We start from the raw sequence: 20,193 nt of genomic DNA on the forward strand, positions 1-20,193 counted from the left end.
TAGGTGAAGGGAGAAAGCAAGTAAGAAGTTAATAAGGATGAAAGCTGTTGGTGTGTGTGTGTGTGTGTGTGTGTGTGTGTGTGTGTGTGTGTGTGTGTGTGTGTGTGTGTGTGTGTGTGTGCGCGCCAGTCTTGGGGCTTGAACTCAGGGTTTGGGCTTTGTCCCTGAGTTTTTATAGTCAATGCTAGCACTCTACCACATAAGCCACAGCACCACTTCTGGATTCTTTTGTTTATGTGATACTGAAGAATCAAATCCAGGGCTTCGTGCATGCTAGGCAAGCCCTCTACCACTAAGCCACATTCCCAGCCTGCTTACATTACCTCTACAAAAGCAGACCTCATTCTACAAATGTTAATATAGACCAAAACATATGACCTTAAAGACAAGAAATTTTCTATTATTATATGTAGTATACAACACATGCCCAGTGCCTTTCTTCCACAAAATCGCTGCCAAGGAAGGGAAGAGGCAAGCTAAGTATAGATGTCACTTCACCATCCCCCACCTGGCACCGATACCCAGACGAACCTTCTGTCTCCAGGGCTCCCAGGGTTGCTAGTCTTGCAGCTTTCAATCCAAATCCCAAGTAACTGTAAAATACAAAACTGACTTGTTTCAGCCTGGTCTTGAAGTTCCCTAGTACTATGTGAAAAGTGACATAGTTTCTCGACTTCTTTTGTAGAGATTAAAAACCTTGTTCTGTTTCTGTGACTTATTTATTTTATGTGGTCAATATGTGAAAATATTTCTCCACAGTTCAGGTCAAGACTGCAATAAGAACTGCCTACAGGTATGATTCAAAGAACAGAGACAGCAATTCCTAGGGTCCCACCCTGAGGACCACCCCCAGAAAAACATTCATTATCTTAGCTCTTATGCCTACTGTTATCAAATTCCTGGCTGGATTCTGAACTTTGGAAGGCCAGATCAGCTTTAGCTGAGTGCTCAGTCTTTTCTCTGAGTCCTCACTAAAAGAAAACTTGTATCATATGTTTTAGAGGCAAGAAGAGAGAAGCCTCAAGACTCGAGTTTTGGGAAGTAATTTGAGTTTCAGCTGATATAACTCTGGGGACTGGCAAAGACTTTAGAGAGTTGACCATGTATCAATAGCAGACATGAAAATAATGCTTAGAAAAGTTTGGAAAAACAAAGTGCAATATTATCTTCCTTGTTCCCATCCTCACCTATGTGTATAGAGCTTAAAAGTGCTGTTAAACATCTCAAAGGAAGTTAGGTAGCCTTGAGGGGTTTGTTCCAGGGTTTTCTGAAAATCAGAAAAAGCAAAATGACTTTTCAGCATCTGCATTTATCTGAAGATCTGATTACAACCAGCCCTCTCCTTCCCCCGAAATCAGAGATGAAGCAATTAAGCTGCTACTCTCCCAAGGCCTGGAGAAAAGAGGCTCTGGACAGTGAAAGGATAAGAGCTTGCCCAGTCATGAATTCACTCATCAATCTGCTCCCAGGAGAGCTGCTGTCTGAAATGGGGCCACTTTCATGGTACTACATACAGCTGGTCTGCCAAAGCCACTGCCATGTAACTGTTGCATTAAATGACTCACCTCCAACTGAGGCAAAAATGTGATTTGTGTGGAGGCTCCCCCCAAGTCCAGAGTGCCCGTGGTCTCCTGGCCACGGCCATGCAGCTGACCTGTGAATGAGAGCCAGCTCTGAGGACTGCCCACATCCTGGACAGCCCGGCACTCACCTGTCTGCAGGTATATCAATGGTATACCAGTGTACATGTCTCAATGGTATTCCCTAAATACTCCTTTGCCCTTTGGCCCCAAAGACTGCAGGTAAATGTCAACTCAGGAGGACTCTTGCTGTAACTGAGGTCTTAAGGGCACATCATGAATGTTAACTTCTTTATCTTTGTCCCACATACTTTTAAAAAAAGGAATAATAGAAGACAAGAAAATGGATTTTTACTCTTCCAGAATTCCTATGATAAGCCAGTTAAGGTCTTAATGATACTTCTGAGGATTTATTACCTGTTAGGAAATTCACAGTAACCCAGGCTAATATGCCTAAAAGAGAGAAAGACAAGGATTGCATTACAGAACATTTTATTTTTTGGACCCTCCTTCGTTTTCTCTCAACATTTTATGTCCAGGGTATCTATTTCTTTTTCCCCATTTCCTTCTATTTTCAGCTACCCCATTCCTCCCTGTTTATTTGTCCATCCTTACTTAGTTACTTTGTATTCCATGCCTGCTCCCTCTGTCCAGTTCCTTGAATTGGGTCTCTCACTGACCTGCACCTTTCCCCTGAAAATATACTTCACCATTTCTCCCACCTTCGTAGGATCCATCCAAGATGCTAACACTGTCATCTGGGACCAGGAAGGGTGACTTTTTGAAGATCTCTTCTACCTATGGAGAAGAATCATTTCATCTTATACAACAAATGAAACCCTGCGTCCTCTGGGATGGATGCCAGGCACAAGTCACTGTGTCCTGTACAATATGAAGAGTCATATGATACTTCTACACATTCCTATACTTTGATCATATTCACCCCATTAGCTTTTTACCCCACTTCCCCAATCAACTTTCTTGCCTTGTGTGTATATGTGTGTGTAACAGTCTTGGGACTTGAACTAAGAGTCCTTGAACTGGATCCTGTCCCTTGAGTTTTTTCTTTCAAGGCTAGCACTATATCACTTAGCCACAATACTACTTCAGGCTTCTTCTGAGTAATTTATCGATAAGATCTAACTTTTCTTCCCAAGCTGGCTTTGAACCACAACCTTCAGATCTCAGTCTACTAAATAACTAGGATTACAGGTATGAGCCACAAGGTTTCTTGCCATTAAAAATTTTATTTTGGGGGGCTGGGAGTTTGGCCTAGTGGTACAGTATTTGCCTAGCATGCGTGAAGATCTGGGTTTGATTCCTTAGTACCCCATACATAGAAAAGGGCCAGAACTGGTGTGTGGCTCAAGTGGTAGAGCTCTAGCCTTGAGAAAGCCCAAGGACAGTGCTCAGGCCCTGAGCTAAAAGCCCAGGACTGGCAAAAAAAAAATATTTTGGGAGCTGGTCGTGGTGGCTCATACCTGTAATCCTAGCTACTCAGGAGGCTGAGATCGAGGATTGCGGTTCAAAGCCATCCTGGGCACTAAGTCCGGAGACGCTTATCTCCAGTTAAACCTAGAAAGCCAGAAGTGGTGCTCTGGCTCAAGGGTAAGGCAGTAGCCCTGAGGTGAAGAGCTCAGGGACAGTTCAATCCACTGGACAAGGGGGCAGAGGGTGTGTTCACTATCACTTTGTGTATATGTATGTGTGTGTTGAGTCTAGGTGCCATCTCTGAGCTCTTTTTGTTTTCTTTTCTTTTTTGCTCAATGCTAGTACTCTATCACTTGAGCCACAGCTCCACTTCCAACTCTTTTTTTTTCTGGTAGTTAACTGGAAATAAGTGTCATGAACTTTCTGTGATCCTCAGATCTCAACCTCCTAAGTAGTTAGGATTACAGGTGTAAGCCACCAGCACCTGGCCCATTATTCATTATTACCTTTTATATATGCATATAATGTATTTTCATCACATTTCACCACATATTTCCCTCTCCTACCTTCAGCTAATTTCCTGAAACGGTTCTTCCTGTATCTTTGTGTCTATTATTTTTCCTTTAGCTCTAGCTTCCCATGTCAAAGAAAACACATCAAATTTGACTTACGTTAACATGGTGATCTTTGACTCAATAATATGATCTTGGTCCAGGATGGACTAGGCAAAAATGTGAGGCTGTTTTAGAAAAACAGTTAAAGCAAAAAGGGCTGGGGGTCATGGCTCATTTGGTAGAGTGCTTGCCTTATATAAGGGCCTGAGTTCAAATTCTTGTACTATCCCAGAAATGTGGGGAGAAAAAAGGTCCTATAATTTTGGTCAGTAAACTTTTGATTAATTCTATTTAGATGTACATTAACACTTGGTATGAGCCTTCCTGGCCCATTGGTTTTTGTTTTTTTGGTTTTGTTTCCCCAGTCCTGGGGCTTGAACATAGGACCTGGGCACTCTTCCTGAGCTTCTTTTGTTCAAGGTTAGTATTAGTATACCATTTGAACCACAACACCACTTCTGCCTTTTTCTGTTTTTGTGGTAATGAGGAATCAAACTCAGGGCTTCATGCATACTAGGCAAGCATTCTACCACTAGGCCACATTCCCAGCCCTTCTGGCCCATTCTTTACATGAGCAGGTATACCTGCCATGGTGAAGAGTCAAGGCACATAGCCCTGTTGGTCCCTTGACATGTGACTGGGGCCTCAAGAGACCCTAGACTTACCCTTATCAAGTCCTATTTTAGCAGATGGGAATGAAAATCTCACATTTTTTGTAGTAATACTCAAGTATGACCTAAGGTCCTCACACTTTCTAGACAGGAGCCCCATCACTTCAGCCAGACACCGACTGTTGGGGACCGAGTAACGCCATGTCTAATAACTTTCTGCTGAGACAAGGCAAGGCGCAAGAGGCAGGGGGCAAGACTTGATTACCATTGGTTACAAATGTGTTATTGTTAATCACTCTCTGCTGGGGCCTAGAGTGAGGGTATATTAGCTGGAGGGACTTCCTCATGGGTGGTTTTATTGGAGAGAGAGATTTTCCTGCCCTGATGAAGCTGTGTGGCGTCTCTGTTCATGCTCCAGGGAAGGAAGGCTGAGTGCGGGAGGACGATGGGCCCTCTCCTCTCGAGGCTTGGACTCGTCGGGGTGTGTTTTTCCCCATCCCTCCTACTAGTGGAGAGGGACCAGGGACGAAGGACCCCGACAATCGACTCCTTTTAAAATTTCGATAGTTTTTTGTTTGCCAGTATTAGGGCTTGAACTCAGGGCTTGGGCCCTACCCTCTACCTCTGTCACTCAAGACTGGCAGTCTACCTACTTGAACCACACTTGTACTTCTGGCTTTTTGGTAGTTAATTGGAAGTAAGAATCTCATCTCATAGATTTTGCTACCAGGGCAGCAAAGTAATCCTCAGGTCTCAGCTTCTTGAATTGTTTCGATTGCAAGGTAGGAGCCACTAGTACCCAGCTTCTTTCATTACTTTTAAATAAGGTCTTGCTTTCTGCCTAGGCTAATTTGGACTGCAGTCCTCCTATTTATGCTTCCCGTGTAGCCCAGATGACAGGCTTGTCACACTTCACTTTTTATTTGTTGAGATAAGGGGTCTCACTAACTTTTTGCTAGGGCTGGTCTTGAAATATAATCCCCCCTATAATTCCCCTATTCAGCTTCCTGAATAACTAAGATTATAGGCATGAGGCACTGTGCTAAGCTTGCACAAACACCCTTGATTCTCTATAAACACAGACCAACAATATGTGAGTTATGGCTTACTTTTTTTTTTTCTGCCATTCCCAGGCTTGAGCTCAGGACCTGAGCATTGTTGTTGGGCTTTTTCAAGGCTAGAGCTCTACCATTTGAGCCACAGCACCACTTCTGGCTTTTTCTGAACCCAGGTCTTCATGCATGCTAGGCAGGCACTCTACCACTTTACATGATTATCATGACAGGAAAAAGATTTTCCACATATGAACTGGAAGAACTGTAATAACTTTGCTACTTATTTCACATCAAACTGACCTCTGGATCCAGTTTCAACTAGTAAAACCAGATAATTTAGCAAACAAGCTTTTAAAGAGACAGAGAAACAAACATGAATAAGCAGAGAGTGTAGTGTTCCTATTCTTTGCATTCTCCACCCCTTCTAAGTTTGTTCTCAAGATAGCAGCCATAATAGTGCTTTTAAAATGGACAACTGACCATCTCTCCTTAGCTCAAAACTTCTGAAGGTTTTTTCTTAGATAAACACTGACTATAATAGCCATTGACAGTAAGATAAATTCCCTACCTTTCTGGCAGACTTTCCTCTTGGCATACTTAGTCCCTTCCAGCCCAGTGGACTTTCTAGATGCTGTTCCTGACTTCAGCTTTTGTACCTGCCATTTTTTTAGCCCGAAATATTCTTCTCATAAATACCTTGATAACTGCTTCTTCACTCCAAACAGGTTTTGGGTCAAATGAATGTTTTCAGAAGCTTCTGCTCAATTTAAAATAACATTGCCACCACCAGCATAACTATATGTTTTACTTTTTTTCTTTATGTTTTTTTTTCTGTGCAACCTTCAGTGTTTACAGTGTCAATACTTTATACTGACTTGTTCAGTTATTTATTTTTTGCTCCCTTGAAACTAGAAGGTAAGCCCCGTGAGGGAAAGGACTGACTGTTTCCTTGCTCCCTGCTGTCTGTATTCCCTGTGTCCTCATCAGTGCCCAGCACATAGTAGGTACTTGTATGCCAAACGGATGAACGAATAAGAACCTGGGATTCGGAGTCTCACAGACATGCTAGGGCTGCTTGTTCCTTTACAGGAGACTTAAGACCTCTGTGCTGCCATGCACCGAAAACAGACTTCAAGGACTAAATTAGTATAGTTGTAATACAGAATTTTTTTTTCATCAGTCATGTGGCTTCAACTCAGGGCCTAGACACTGCCCCTACACCTTTTGATCAAGGTCAGCACTCTACCACTTGGAGTCGAAGAGCCATTTCCAGTTTTCTAGTGCACAATTGTAGATAAGATTCTAACAGACATTCCTGTTCAGTCTGGCTTTGAACCTTGAGGCTAAGATCTCAACTTCCTGAGTAGCTAGGACTACAGGCATGAGCCACCAGTGCCTGGCACAGAATCTTTTTTTTTTTTCCCTTTGTGGGTCACGGGGCTTGAACTCAGCCTGGACACTGTCCATGAGCTCTTCAGCTGAAGACTACTGCCCTACCCCTGAGCCAAGCCCTACTTCTTGTTAGAGGTTAATTGGAGATAACTATCTCAGGTTCTTTTGTGCCTGGGCTGACTTTGAACCTTCATCTTCAGATCTCAGCCTCTTGAGTAGCCAGGATTACAGGCATGAGCCACTGTGCCCAGCCAGCATCCTTTTTTTTTTTTTTTTGGCTAGTCCTGGGCTTGGGCTTAGGGCCTGAGCACTGTTCTTGGACTTTCTTAAGGCTAGAGCTCTACCACTTGAGCCACAGCACCACTTCTGGCCTTTTTCTATGTATGTGGTACTAAGGAATTGAACCCGGGTCTTTGTGTATGCTAGGCAAGCACTCTACCACTAGGCAAAACTCCCAGCCCCAGAATCTTTTTTTGATGTGATTTTTTTTTGTATTATACTGAGATTCTGCCTATTAATATTCTTGACAACAGGAAATTTAAACCTGATTATATGTTTATCATAAAAATATGCATGAGTTTAACAAACTTCTTATACTTAAATTTTCATCTAAGTAAGAAGAGTGAAGATTTACAAACTTAAAATTCCATGCTTCTTCTTAAAAACTTTATGCTAAGAGAAAAAACCCAGACATGAATAAGAGAATATAAAATTTATGATTACATTTCTGTTATGGTTTTAATTTTGGGTGCTGATACCAGTATTTGATCTAGGGCCTTAGGTTCTTGCTTGGCTTGTTTGCTCATGGCTGGAGCCTTATCTCTAGTCTAGCATTTTGCTGGCTAATCGGAGATGGAGTCTCACAGACTTCTCTGTCTAGGCTGGTTTGGAACCTTAATCCTCCAGGTCTCGGTCTCTTGAGTATCTAAGATTATAAATGAGAGCCACTAGCACCAAGCTATGATACCATTTATATAAAACATGAAGATAGGCAGAAGTTATCTATACTGACAGAAAGCATATCAGTGGTTGCTGGTTCAGAGATGGGAAACACTGTAAAATGGTTGGCTCAAGGAAACTTCTGCATTTGTCAAAATGCATTTACCTGAATACTTTAAATAGACATGTTTTATTATTAAGAAATATACCTCAAAAGGCCATAAAAGAAATACAAATCAAAACAACTCTAAGATTCCACCTCACTCCAGTTAGAATGTCCAGGATCAAGAAATCTAATAACAACAGATGCTGGAGATGTGGCCAGGAGGGAACACTACTACACTGCTGGTGGGAGTGAAAACTCGTTCAACCACTATGGAAAGCAGTATGGCAGTTCCTCAAAACACTAAACATAGAGCTCCCCTATGACCCAGCAATTCCACTACTTGGCATTTACCCAATCCTCCAGAAACAAGGACACACTAAATCCACTAGCACAACAATGTTCATTGCAGCACTATTTACCATAGCAAAGATATGGAACCAACCCAGGTGTCCCTCAGTTGATCAACAAGATGTGGTATTTATATACAACGTAATTCTATGCTGTTGTCAGAAAGAGCAACATTGCCCCATTTGTAAGGAAATGGAAAGACTTAGAAAAATCATATTAAGTGAAGTAAGCCAGACTCAAAGGAACATAAGCTCAATGGTTTCCCTCATTTGTCATAATCAGTAGAAACACTGGGCTCTCCTAGCAGAGATTTACAATAGAACAAAACCTAGATACATAAGTCCATATAGTATGACGCTAAATGAAAGGACCTCCAGGATATAAAAACAAAAGCCATACAATGAGTGATTGCTGTCCTTCGTGTACTATGTTATTTCTCATCTCTTTTGCTGTCCCTTGGTTATTTCATATTATTACAGTATTTTACCTTGTTATCTGATATATTGTATATATGCATATTTGGTTATTTGAAATAGGATAGGGAAGCGGGGGGAAAATAAGATGAGAAGATGAGGGGCAGGGGTGGGGGAGGGAACTGGGGACCAAGATATGAGAAAGGGTATCAATATATGTGAAGTAATGCACCTTCTATCTGGTGAATATAACCATTCTATTAATTACAATAAAAATATATGAAAAAAAACATTTGTAGCTGGGCACAAGTGACTTATACTTGTAATCCTAGCTACTCAGGAGGCTGAGATCTAGGATAGCAGTTTGAAGGCAGTCCCAGCAGAAAAGCCTGTGACTCTTACCTCCAATTAACTACCCAAAACAAAACAAAAAACAAAAAATGCCAAAAAGTGAAGTTGTATAGACTCAAAGGTTGTATAGCGTATTAGCCTTGAGCACAACAGCTCAGGGACAGCTCACAAACTCTGAGTTCAATCCCCAGGACTGACACAAAAACAAACAAAACCCAAAACCATTTCTATGATTATTCTGAAAAAAAATTGACAATATATGTGGCAGGAAGTTCTTTAAATCTTTTCTGAAAATAATAAAATTGGTATCAATGCCTGTGAAGTAATATGCCTTCTATCTGGTGAATATAATGTAACCCTTCTATTAATTACAATAAAAAATATAAGAAAAAATAATAAAATTGGAGTTTGACAAATCATAACAAATAAGACTTAAATAATTACCTCAAATAGTAGAGCCTGGGCTTTCTTTTCTGGCAGTAAGCGTAGTCCTGCTGTGGCCTTCAGGACCACTGGGGTCCTTTTCCAGTGACTTCGGGGGATCGAGTCTTTGGCCACCTCTAAAAGCCCTTGAACAGACTCAGCAGCCTTCAAAAGAGACAAGTCATTCACATAGTGAGCAGTCCATTTAGCAGAACTGTTCTACTCTTTCAGTGGCCCTTGAAGAGCACAGCAACTTCTCTCCCTCTGCTCTATAGAAGCAAAAAGTAGGTGAAATGGGGCACTGAAGGCGAGACCATTATCTTCTATAGTGTGGTTGTTTTAGTGGAGCGCCATTTTGTTTCAATGAGTTATGTTTAGGCCAGAACATTTGAGTACAATGCAGAGAACTCAGGAGTTAAGAATTAAGAGACTTCCTTGTGCGCTCTCTATAACTTAACCTGGAACACTCAGCCTTCCAAGTGCTTGATGGGTATACAGCTTATTTCATCACTAGACTAGATGAGGCAGAGTGCATGGGTACCGTGCAAATGCTACCTTTAGTTGTCATCATATGATCTAAAGGTCAGAACCTACCAGATTAATTTTTCTGTTACTAGTTTCTACATGCACGATACACAAAGGATGGTTAATTTGTAAAAAAGGAAAACCATTATTTGCCATCCAGAAATTCCTAAGTAAACACATTGTCTCTTATTAGTAGTAACCACAACACAATCACCTTTTCTAAGTGTACATCAGTTTCTGAATGTACCTTGATAATGTAGTTGTTTTCAACAGTTCCCAATTTCCTAGTTCAACTGTCACTTCATGTGCTATTGAGTTCAGATAGGCTCTCTGTTCTTTCAAGTTAAACCTTCCTCCTCCTCCTCCTCCTCTTCTTCCTCTCCTCTCTCCTTCTCTCTCCTCCTCCTCCTTCTCCTCCTCCTCCTTCTTCTTCTTCTTCCTCTTCCTCTTCCTCTTCTTATCTGAGGTTAGGAGTTCACAATCTAGCTCAGGCTAGCCTCAGATTGTCTATTCTCTTTTGTGCTGGGATTACAGCCATGTACCATCATGGCTGGCTTTCAAACCATTCTATTTGATTTGTTTTGGGATAGCATCTTGTTATGTACCCTAATCTACTTCGGAACTTTCCATGCAGTCTAGAGTGGCCTTAAACTAATGGTCCTCCTTCCGTAGCCTCCTGAATGCTGGAATTACACAGGTATACCATTATGCCTGGCTCCAAATCTTTTTTTTTTTTTCTGGTCCTGGGGCTTAAATTCAGAGCCTGGACACTGTCCTAAGCCTCTTGGTGCTCAAGGCTAGCACTCGATAGAGTGCCAAAGCACCATTTCTAGATTTTTCTGAAGAATTGAACCCTGGGCTTCATGTATGCTAGGCAAGCACACTACAACTGAACCACATTTCCAGTCCTTCAAATCATTTTCAATACCAGGGTTTCTTTTCTCTTAGTGATTCTTGTGTGACATTGTAGAATCTTTTTATATCTCCTGTCAAAGTTCTGTGTTATGCCTATTCCATTTATTTTGGCATGGCTTTAGACACATGGGGTATATACTGCAGGTGCTCAAATGTGAAAAAACAGCCATTAGCCAACCAAATTTTTTCTTCTTCTACTACTACCAAGGACTTTATCCTCATGTACTGTTTCTTAATTTCTCAGATACAGGTATGGTTCCATCCTGTATCAGGGCACTCTGAAATGAATTGATTAGGTCCCCACCCCTCCACTGTCATGTCTTTTTGTTTGTGCTGGTTATGGGGCTGAACTTGGGACGAGGGTACTGTTCCTTAGCTTTTTTTTTTTTTTGTGGGTCATGGGGCTTGAACTCTGGGTCTGGGTGTTGTCCCTGAGCTTTTCAGCTCAAGGCTACAGCCCTACCTCTTGAGCCATAGCCTCATCTCCCCTTTTCTAGTGATTAATTGGCAAAGAGTCTCTGGGTCTTTAGTACCTGGTTTGGCTTTGAACTTTGATCCTCACCGTCCAGAGTAGTTAGGATTACAGGCGTGAGCCACTGCACCCAGCTTCCTTAGCATTTTTACTCCAGGCTAGCACTCTACCACTTGAGCCACAGCTCCACTTCTGGATTTTTGCTGGTTAATTGAAAATACAAATCTCATAGACTTTCCTGCTCTATCTGATTTGAAACCATGGTCCTTAAACCTCAACGTCCTGAGTAGGTAAGATAATTAGAGTGTGGGCCACTGTATGCAGCCCCATTGCTGTATTTACACCTCATATCCTTGGGAACTTCACACACATCTTCTGCATTTGCATGAGTGCAACTATTTTTTCATTTTTGTGGGTTGGTATCATGGCTTGAGCTCTGGGCCTAGTGTTCTTCCTTGGCTTTTTTTTTTTTGCTCATGCTGGCACCCTTGAACCATACTGCCAGTTCCTGGCCAAGCATTTTAATCAAGTTAATTACTTCAAAATCTTAAAGGAGAAAATACAAAGAAAGCAATTGCTTAACAGCTGCTATCTTACCAGGCAGGTGCCCACACCTATAATTCTTGCTACTCAGGAGGCTGAGATCTGAACACGATGATCTGAAACCAGCCCAAGCAGGAAAGTCAGTAAGACTCATCTACTTAATCAGCAAAAAGGTGGAGGTAGAGTGGTGACTCAAGTGGTAGAGCACCAACCTCGAGAAAAAAAAAAACAAAACAACAAACTAAGGAACAGTACATAAGGCTTGAATTCAAGCCCCAGGACTGGTACATACACATATACAGAAAAATGGTATCATTTTCTGCATGAGCACAATAGCCTTTGCACATAGCCTTTATAACTGCTAACAGGAGATTCATGAGGAAAAGAAAACTGATGAGCAGCATGAGATTTTTATTTATTTATTTTTTCTTGGTCATGGCACTTGAGCTCTGAGCCTGGGTGCTGTCCCTGAACAATTTAGCTCAAGGCTGGTACTCTACCACTTTAAGCTACAGCACCACTTCTGGTTTTCTGGTGGTTAACTGGAGCTAAGAGTCTCAGGGCCTTTAGTGCCCAGACTGACCTTGAACCTGATCCTCAGATCTCAGCCTCCTGAGTAGCTAGGATGACAAGCATGAGCTGCTGGCACAGGTGCAACAGGAGACATTTAAACAACAGTGATGTGAGAATCTAAAAATCAAATCTTAAGAAACTCACCTGCTTAGGTTGATCTACAAAAGCAGAAAGTCCTGGCTTCACAGAATCAAAAATTTCTCCTTCCAGAACTGGAAGCTGTCCTATTTTGCCCAAGAAACAAGAAAGACAGTTATTTCCAAAAGTTAGGCTTAACCTATCCCCTTCCAAATGACCTCACTTATGATTGAATGTCTTGCAGAAGTATTGGATATAGAGGGTGTTGGGCAACCTTTTAGGGTCCTTTTGCCATTTCTCAGAGGGATATCTATATCTCCTTTTCTTCCTGATATGTTCTCTATTTTCTCCCTCCCCGCCCCCTCCCTCTCTTTTTCCTGGATCATGGAGCTTGAACTCGGCCAGGGAGCTGTCCCTGAGCTCTTCAGCTCCAGGTACCCCTGGACCTGGGCATTGTCTCTGAGCTCTACAGTTCAAGGATACCGCTCTATCCTGAACCAAGTTCCACTTTCCACCATTTTCTAGAGGTTAATTGAAGATAAGATTTCCAGGTCCTTTTGTGCCCATGTTGGCTTTGAACTTGGATCCTCAGATCTCAGCCTCCTGAGTAGCTAGGATTATAGGCATGAGCCACTGGCTCATATTCTCCATTTTTATCTTAATTAATTGGTATAACTTGGGGGCTCATATTCTCCATTTTTATCTAATTAATGAATTGGCAGTACTTGGGGTTTGAATTCCAGGCCTCCACTGGCCTAGCAAATGCTCTACTACCTAAGCCACTATAGAACTTTTTGCTTTAGTTTATAGATCAGAGGGGCACCAAATCCCAGTATTGCTCTATCTGCTTCCCAAGTAGCTAGAATGACAAGCATGCACCACCTCATTTGTCCATTTTCTGTGATGAAGTTTCTCTCAAGCTCACACTGGCCTTGAGTTTGCTATGTAGCTCAGCTGACATCATACTTGTGATTCCCTTATTTTTGTCTCCCGGCTCTTTAGGTAAAAGGAAGAAGGAAAACTGACAATTTAGGTAAAGTCATTCTTAAGAGTTTCCTTAGCCCTTTTCCAAAAATGTCAGTGCAACTCTATGTGATCTTTTCCTATCAAACCCAATATTCCTAATATTTGAGAGTTCTGGAATATTGACCACTTTAAGAGAAGATAGAAAATTACAGCATAGTTTTGCATATCTATAGAGTTATACATGTGAGTTTCAGACCCTAGGGAGACCATAACTCTCTTTATGTCATATTGAATTAAATTTCATGTCCAATTCAAAGTGTTCTCTGAAGAAAGATATTCACATTTCTCACACAGCACGTTTGTGGGATAGTGTTGATTCTGGCAAGGGGGCAAGTCGAACTTACCTGGCATTTTCTGCACGAATGTGTAAACATGAATTCGAGTTCCAGTGCTCCCTGCATCAAACATAATTCCATACAAGGTGCTGGCACTGACATTGATGGGGCACATAGAAGACAGGAAGACACCCTCAAACCATGTCTGCTGGTCTCTGTAGAAGACAGTGCTGCAAACACAGGGTATCACCAGCATGAAAAGAACAGTGCTCCAGAAAGCAGCCATCTCTTCCCAAGATGTGGTGACTCAATGTTGTGCTGCAGACACAGTGCTGCTCACACGCCTGTAGTGACTTATGGGAAAAAGACAAAGTTAGTCCAATTGCTTTTTGTTGTTGTTAATCTGTAAATCCTATATTACCCTAAAGGTGTTCCATTTCTATTTCTAATCACCAGAACAACAAGCTAAACCAGTGTAAAACAGGTGTAACACCTTTTCTGAAGGGTATCTGATTCCAAAAGGAAACTGGGATTTTAAATGTACTTTCCCATGCTTAGCTTCTCTCTCTCTCTCTCTCTCTCTCTCTCTCTCTCTCTCTCTCTCTCTCTCTCTCCCTCTCCCTTTCTCCCTCTCTCCATCCCTCCCTCTCTCCCTCTCTCTGTCCCTTCCTCTCTCTCGCCCCCCCCCCTCTCCTCTTAGTTGTGGGGCTTGAACTCTGGACCTGGACACTATCCTTGATCCTTGAGCTCTCTATCACTTGGGCCACAGTGCCACTTCCAGTTTTGTAGTGATTAATGGAGATAGGAGTCTAACAGACTTTAGTGCCCAGGCTGACTTGAGACCTGATACTCAGATCTCAGCCTCCTGAGTAACTAAAATTACAGGCATGAGCCATCGGCTCCAGGCTTATTTCCCAGCTTAGCTTTTAATTCTAGAGTATATCGACTTAATTTTAAAGCACATATACAAGCCAGCACAGTGGCTCACGCTTGTAATCCTAGCTACTCAGGAAGCTGAGTTCAAAGCCAGCCTGGGGACTAAAGAACTTGATACTCTTATCTCGAGTTAATCACTAGAAAACGAGAAGTGGGGCTGTGGCTCCAGGGGTAGGGTGGTAGCCTAGAGCCAAAGTGCTAGGGACAACACCTAAGCCCAGAGTTCAAATCCCATGACCCAATACATATATTATGTACACACACACACACACACACACACACACACACACACACACACACACACACACACAATAATGGGGTTTAAACAGCCTTCATAGGCTTCAGGCCAGAATTCAAGGCTGATAAACAAATTAAAGCAGTGATGTCCTATGACTTGTTGAAAGTCCTAATTCAAGTCAGTGGTGGGGCTGGGAGTTTGGCCTAGTGGTTGAGTGCTTGCCTAGCATGCATGAAGACCCAGGTTGGATTCCTTAGTAGTACTGAAAGATCCCAGGTCAGAACCATAGTGCTGTCATCTTAAAAGTTTAACTCATGCTTTTGCTAACTAGGGAACGGTGGCAAGTAGGCCATAGATTAAGGGAGCCGGCAAGCAACTTGTTCACTCACACCTCAAAGCAGTGATGCTGTGAGGTGCAGGGGAGAGGCTGACAGTCAGGGTTTACACAGTCTCTTCAAAGGCAAATGTCACAGATTTACACCCATCAGGTGGTCGGATGAGATAAGATGGGGATTGGGGAGCTTCCCAGGCTGGTTCCCAGGCTGGTGGAAACCAACGGGAAGTTCTCAGACGCCGGGTCCCATTCTACTGTCAGAAAGTAGTTTTATGGTTTGGGAAACTAATGTTATACAATGCTATACGTGCAGTCTAATTTTGACACCAGATAGGTTGGTTCCTGGAGCTTATGGACATCTGTGTGAACAATGGCTGACTAGGGCTCAGAAGTTCCTGTTTGTGCAGCCTCTGGGTCCTTGGGGATTTTCATTCTGCTTACTGATGGGGAATGGTTTTGGGTCTGGGGGTAGTTATTTTTCATCTCCATACCCTGGGCAACTTACATGGACAACAAGACGGCTGCTGCTTCAGAATGAGGGCGTTTTTTATAGTTTGTAAGCACGCCTTACTAATACCCGTACCTCTCATAACTGGGCAGGAACTTGTGTAAAACCCGACCCTGCCCCTTCCCCATGGTAGTAGTTTTTACAAGCTTAGCCCACGTCCTGCTTGTTCTGTTATCTGTAATCAACAACTAGCCGGCAGTAGCACCATCCAGGCCTTGAAAGGAGCTAATTCTATAACAGGACAAGGGACATTTTCCCCAGGACCCGGGCCCATTGGAATGTGCTACTCAGCGTGAAGACCCTGCTAGCCCATATTGTTAAGGAGTAGACTTTTGTGCCTGACCAAGCGATTTCTGGCCTCTGTATAAAATATATTTTGCTAAGAAAATTATATTATTGCTAGATCACTTACCCCACCCTCTCCCCTTGGTAAATAGGTAGTAGCCTCACAAGCTAATCTGCAGCTGGCCACCCTACCTCACAAACAACAGGTGCTACCTCAGATAAGGGTCGCATCCCCTAGTCCACATCCTGTTGACCAGTCTCTGCAGCTGGCCATCCTACCTCAGATAAGGGTCGCCTCCCCACACAAAGGACATATTTCCCACCGGGCCCTGTCTGAGAGATTAATGGTCAAAATGTATAACTTGTTTCCCAAAGATTGGCTGCCTGCGTGCAGACCTCACTGGAATACTTTAAACTCATTGGCTGTAAAAGCAAGGACTCTGTTACAACGGACTGTAGAACTGTATAAAAAGTCACTCTCGAGACAGATCGGGGCTCTCAGCCACTGACCCGAACCTCACGGATCTCGAGGTCACGTGTACCTGAGAAGCCCGAGCATATGCCCGAATAAAATCCTCTTGCCTATTGCATCCAGTGGTCCCTGTGTGCGTCCTTGGGTGCGGGTCTCCGCGGGTCTTTCAGTACATACACAGAAAAATCCAAAAGTGGTGCTGTGGCTCAAGTGGTAGAACTCTAGCCTTGAGAAAGCCCAAGGAGAATGCTCAATACCTGAGGAATTCAAGCCCCAGGACTGGCAAAAAAAAAAAATAGTGGTAAAATACAGATTCTGAATCAGTCCTCACTTTGTCTAGCTTTCCTTTTCTCTAACGAAATGTATCACTTACAGCAAGTTATTACACACACACACACTCACACACATATGTATATGCATGCATACATATGTACATACATACACATGCATATGTAAAAAATGCTTTGTGACCCTGACAAAGATCAGCCTTTTTGTTCATGCCTGGTGCCCTACACCTGATTTTTTTTTTTTTTTGCTAGTTAATTAGAGATGGACTCTCTTGGACTTTTCTGCTCAAACTGGCTTTGAACCAAGATCCTCTAAGTCTCAACCTCCTATATATCTAGGATTAGAGGTGTGAGTCACTAGCATTTACCTAACTGCTTATAGATTTTTGTTTTTTGGGTTTTTTTGCCAATCATGGGCTTGAATTCCTCAGGTCCTGAGCACTCTCCTTGGGATTTTTTCTATGTATGTGGTACCGAGGAATCGAACCCGGGTCTTCGTGCATGCTAGGCAAGCACTTTAACCACTAGGCCAAACTCCCGGCCCCTGCTTATAGTTTTAAATGTTACTTTAGCAGAGACAAAAAAAAAACAAAAACAGGGCAGGGAGTTTGGCCTAGTGGTTAAAGTGCTTGCCTAGCATGCACGAAGACCCGGGTTCGATTCCTCGGTACCACATACATAGAAAAAAGCCGGAAGTGGTGCTGAGGCTCAAGTGGTAGAGCTCTAGCCTTGAGAAAACCCAAGGACAGTGCTCAGGCCCTGAGCTCAAGCCCAGGACTGGGAAAAAAAAAAAGACAGAAAATAAACAAATCGAAATAGTTTTTTCAGCATTATTTGCATTATTTGGTCAGTTGTGGGACCAGAGGGTCTGGGTGCTGTCTCTGAGTCTTTTCACTCAAGGCTAGCACTCTATCACTTAAAAGCTACAGGACTGCTTCTGGTGTTTTGGTGGAATTGGAGAGAAGAGTCTCCTGGCTTTTCTTGCCGAGTCTGGCTTCGAACTGCAATTCTCAGATCTCAGCCTCCAAAGTAGCTAGTATTACAGGCATGAGCCATTGGTGCTTGGCTTGTCTTGAATTTTTATGTAAGTAGCTTAGATATAAATATTATTGGAAACCTCAAGTAAGGACAGTATAGAGAGCAAGTGTCAGGTTCAAGGCACTGGGTTTCAGTTCTAGTATTTAAATCTACTGAGGAATTTTATGATCTTGAGGAAACTACTGAGCCTCTCTGAAACTCCTTCCTCAAATATCAAATGAGAAAAAAAAGGCCTTGCTTTATCTTCTTCCTACAGTTATAAGAAAATTGAATTATTTATACATAAATCAGAGACTTTTCGAAAATGACTATGCTTTGTTGTAAGATTATCTAGGTTGGGAGTTTGGCCCACTGATAGAGTGCTTGCCTAGCGTGCAGGAAAACCCAGGTTCGATTCCTCGGTACCACATACATAGAAAAAAGCTGGTGCTGTGGCTCAAGTGGCAGACCACTGGCCTTGAGAAAAGCCCAAGGACAGTGGTCAGGCCCCAGGACTTGGAAAAAAAGAAAGATTCTCTAACATCCTTTATTTGTTTTTCTTTTCTTTTCCTTTCTTTCTTTTTTACCTAGGACTTATGTTGTAAAAAAAAATAGGAAAGAATAAATTATTACTGAGAACTTTTTTTCTGATCAGTTGTGGGGCTTGAACTCAGGGCTTGGGTACTGTCTCTGAACCTCTTGGTACTTAAGGCTAGTACTATACCACTTGAGCCACAGGGCTATACTTCTGGTTGCTGAGTAATTAATTTGAGGTAAGAGTCGCATGGAAACTTTTCTGCTTGGGTTGGCTTTGAACCATGATCTCAGATCTTAGCCTCTTGAGTAGCTAGAATTACAGGTATGAGTCACTGTTACCTGTGACATATATATATATATATATATATGATGATTATTTCATTTGCCCCAAATCCATTATAGAGAATATGCCTAAAGCCTGTAACAAAAACACTCAGTAATGTAGCCAGGTGCCAGTGGCTCATGCCTATAATCCTAGCTATTCAGGAGGCTGAGATCTGAGGACAGTTCAAAACCAGCCTAGGCAGGGAAGTCCTTGAAACTCTTATCTCAAAATAACTACCAAAAAGCCATAGGTGGAGCCATGGGTCAAGTGATATAGAGCTCCTCTTGAGCAAAAATGCTGTGGGAGGGCTGGGAGTTTGGCCTAGGGGTAGAGTGCTTGCCTAGCATGCACGAAGACCCGGGTTCGATTCCTCCGTACCACATACTTAGAAAAAGCCGGAAGTGGTGCTGAGGCTCAAGTGGTAGAGCTCTAGCCTTGAGAAAAATCCAAGGACAATGCTCAGGCCCTGAGCTGAAGCCCAGGGCGCAAAAAAAAAAAAAAAGAAAATGCTGTGGGAAATGTGGTTCTAGTGGTTCAATGCCTATAATCCTAGCTTCTCAGGAGGCTAAGATGTAAGGATCATGGTTCAAAGCCAGCCCAGGCAGGAAGGTCTGTGAGACTCTTCTATCCAATTTAACCAACAAAAACAAAGCTGGAGGTGTAGCTGTGACAGAAGTAGTAGAATGCTACTACTTGAGAGAAAAAAAAAGTCTCAGGAACTGTGCCCAGGGCCTGAGTTCAAATCCCAGAATTGGCACAAAAAAGCTCAGGGATAGGCATCCAGGAGTTGAGTGCAAGCCCCAAGATCAGCACAAAAACAACAGTGTGTTCAGTGGAATAATGGAATCCATTCTACCTCATTGTTTTAGTTAAACTTCCTTCTTTCTAAAAAAAGACATTACATAAGAAATAAAAAACAAAGAACTAGGTACTTTATGTTTGGGTGATTTGTAGCAGTTCTGCTACAAGGATAAAAGCATGCAGCTGTGTACTATGATCTCAGTTGTAAAGAAGAACTGGAATTCCTCAAGGTCAGACTTTGTCAGCCTTGGCACTGGTGGATATTTCTTCGTCGTGGGAGCATCCTGTATTAAGCTGTTTAATACCACATCTGGCCTCTACTTAGGGCAAATACTACTTCTCTCTCCCAACCATACTAATTATGAAAACGAAAGATGTCTCTGGATATTGTCAGCTATCTATCTCTTTCTGGCAAAGGCCTATCTGTTGGGAGCCAGAGTGGAATCAAACTGTACCTTGATTTGCATCAGACAATGGCTTTATTGTCTTATTGTTTTCTGGCCTTATTCTGTTTAAATAACCTGAGATTTACCATATGAATGTAACACCTGGAAGTTCCCTGGGTCTCAAGAAGGGAAGAAGCGGGAGTGGAAAAAAAAAAGGGGCAGTCTTTACCTGGACTGCAGGCATCCCGGACCCGGTGTGTCTGTCTCTCTTCTATTTTTTCCTAGTCCTTGCCCCCTATTTCAGGAACCCCAATCTGCGAACCCTGGTTTGCTGCCGGCTGGCCCCGGCACCTATCCTCCCTGTTTTAGCTGCATATTCTCTTGGAATTAGTGAAAA

General features: G+C 42.6%; 1 protein-coding gene across 1 annotated transcript in view; it reads right to left on the reverse strand.

Moving 5' to 3' along the window:
- Positions 1-20,193, reverse strand: part of Entpd5 (ectonucleoside triphosphate diphosphohydrolase 5) — a 48,661-nt gene that overhangs the window by 9,805 nt on the left and 18,663 nt on the right. Inside the window, exons 4-11 of the mRNA XM_090344465.1 lie at positions 13,740-14,023; positions 12,436-12,515; positions 9,285-9,428; positions 2,303-2,378; positions 1,998-2,033; positions 1,566-1,654; positions 1,188-1,267; positions 532-593 (exon numbers count right to left, since the gene is read on the reverse strand). Coding sequence (XP_090200591.1) covers positions 532-593; positions 1,188-1,267; positions 1,566-1,654; positions 1,998-2,033; positions 2,303-2,378; positions 9,285-9,428; positions 12,436-12,515; positions 13,740-13,956 — 784 coding nt within the window. The 5' untranslated portion in view covers positions 13,957-14,023. The remainder of the gene's footprint in view (positions 1-531; positions 594-1,187; positions 1,268-1,565; positions 1,655-1,997; positions 2,034-2,302; positions 2,379-9,284; positions 9,429-12,435; positions 12,516-13,739; positions 14,024-20,193) is intronic.

This window comes from Megascapheus bottae, chromosome 14 (assembly GCF_031878675.1).
Source record: "Megascapheus bottae isolate mThoBot1 chromosome 14, mThoBot2.hap1, whole genome shotgun sequence".
NCBI lineage: Eukaryota > Metazoa > Chordata > Mammalia > Rodentia > Geomyidae > Megascapheus > Megascapheus bottae.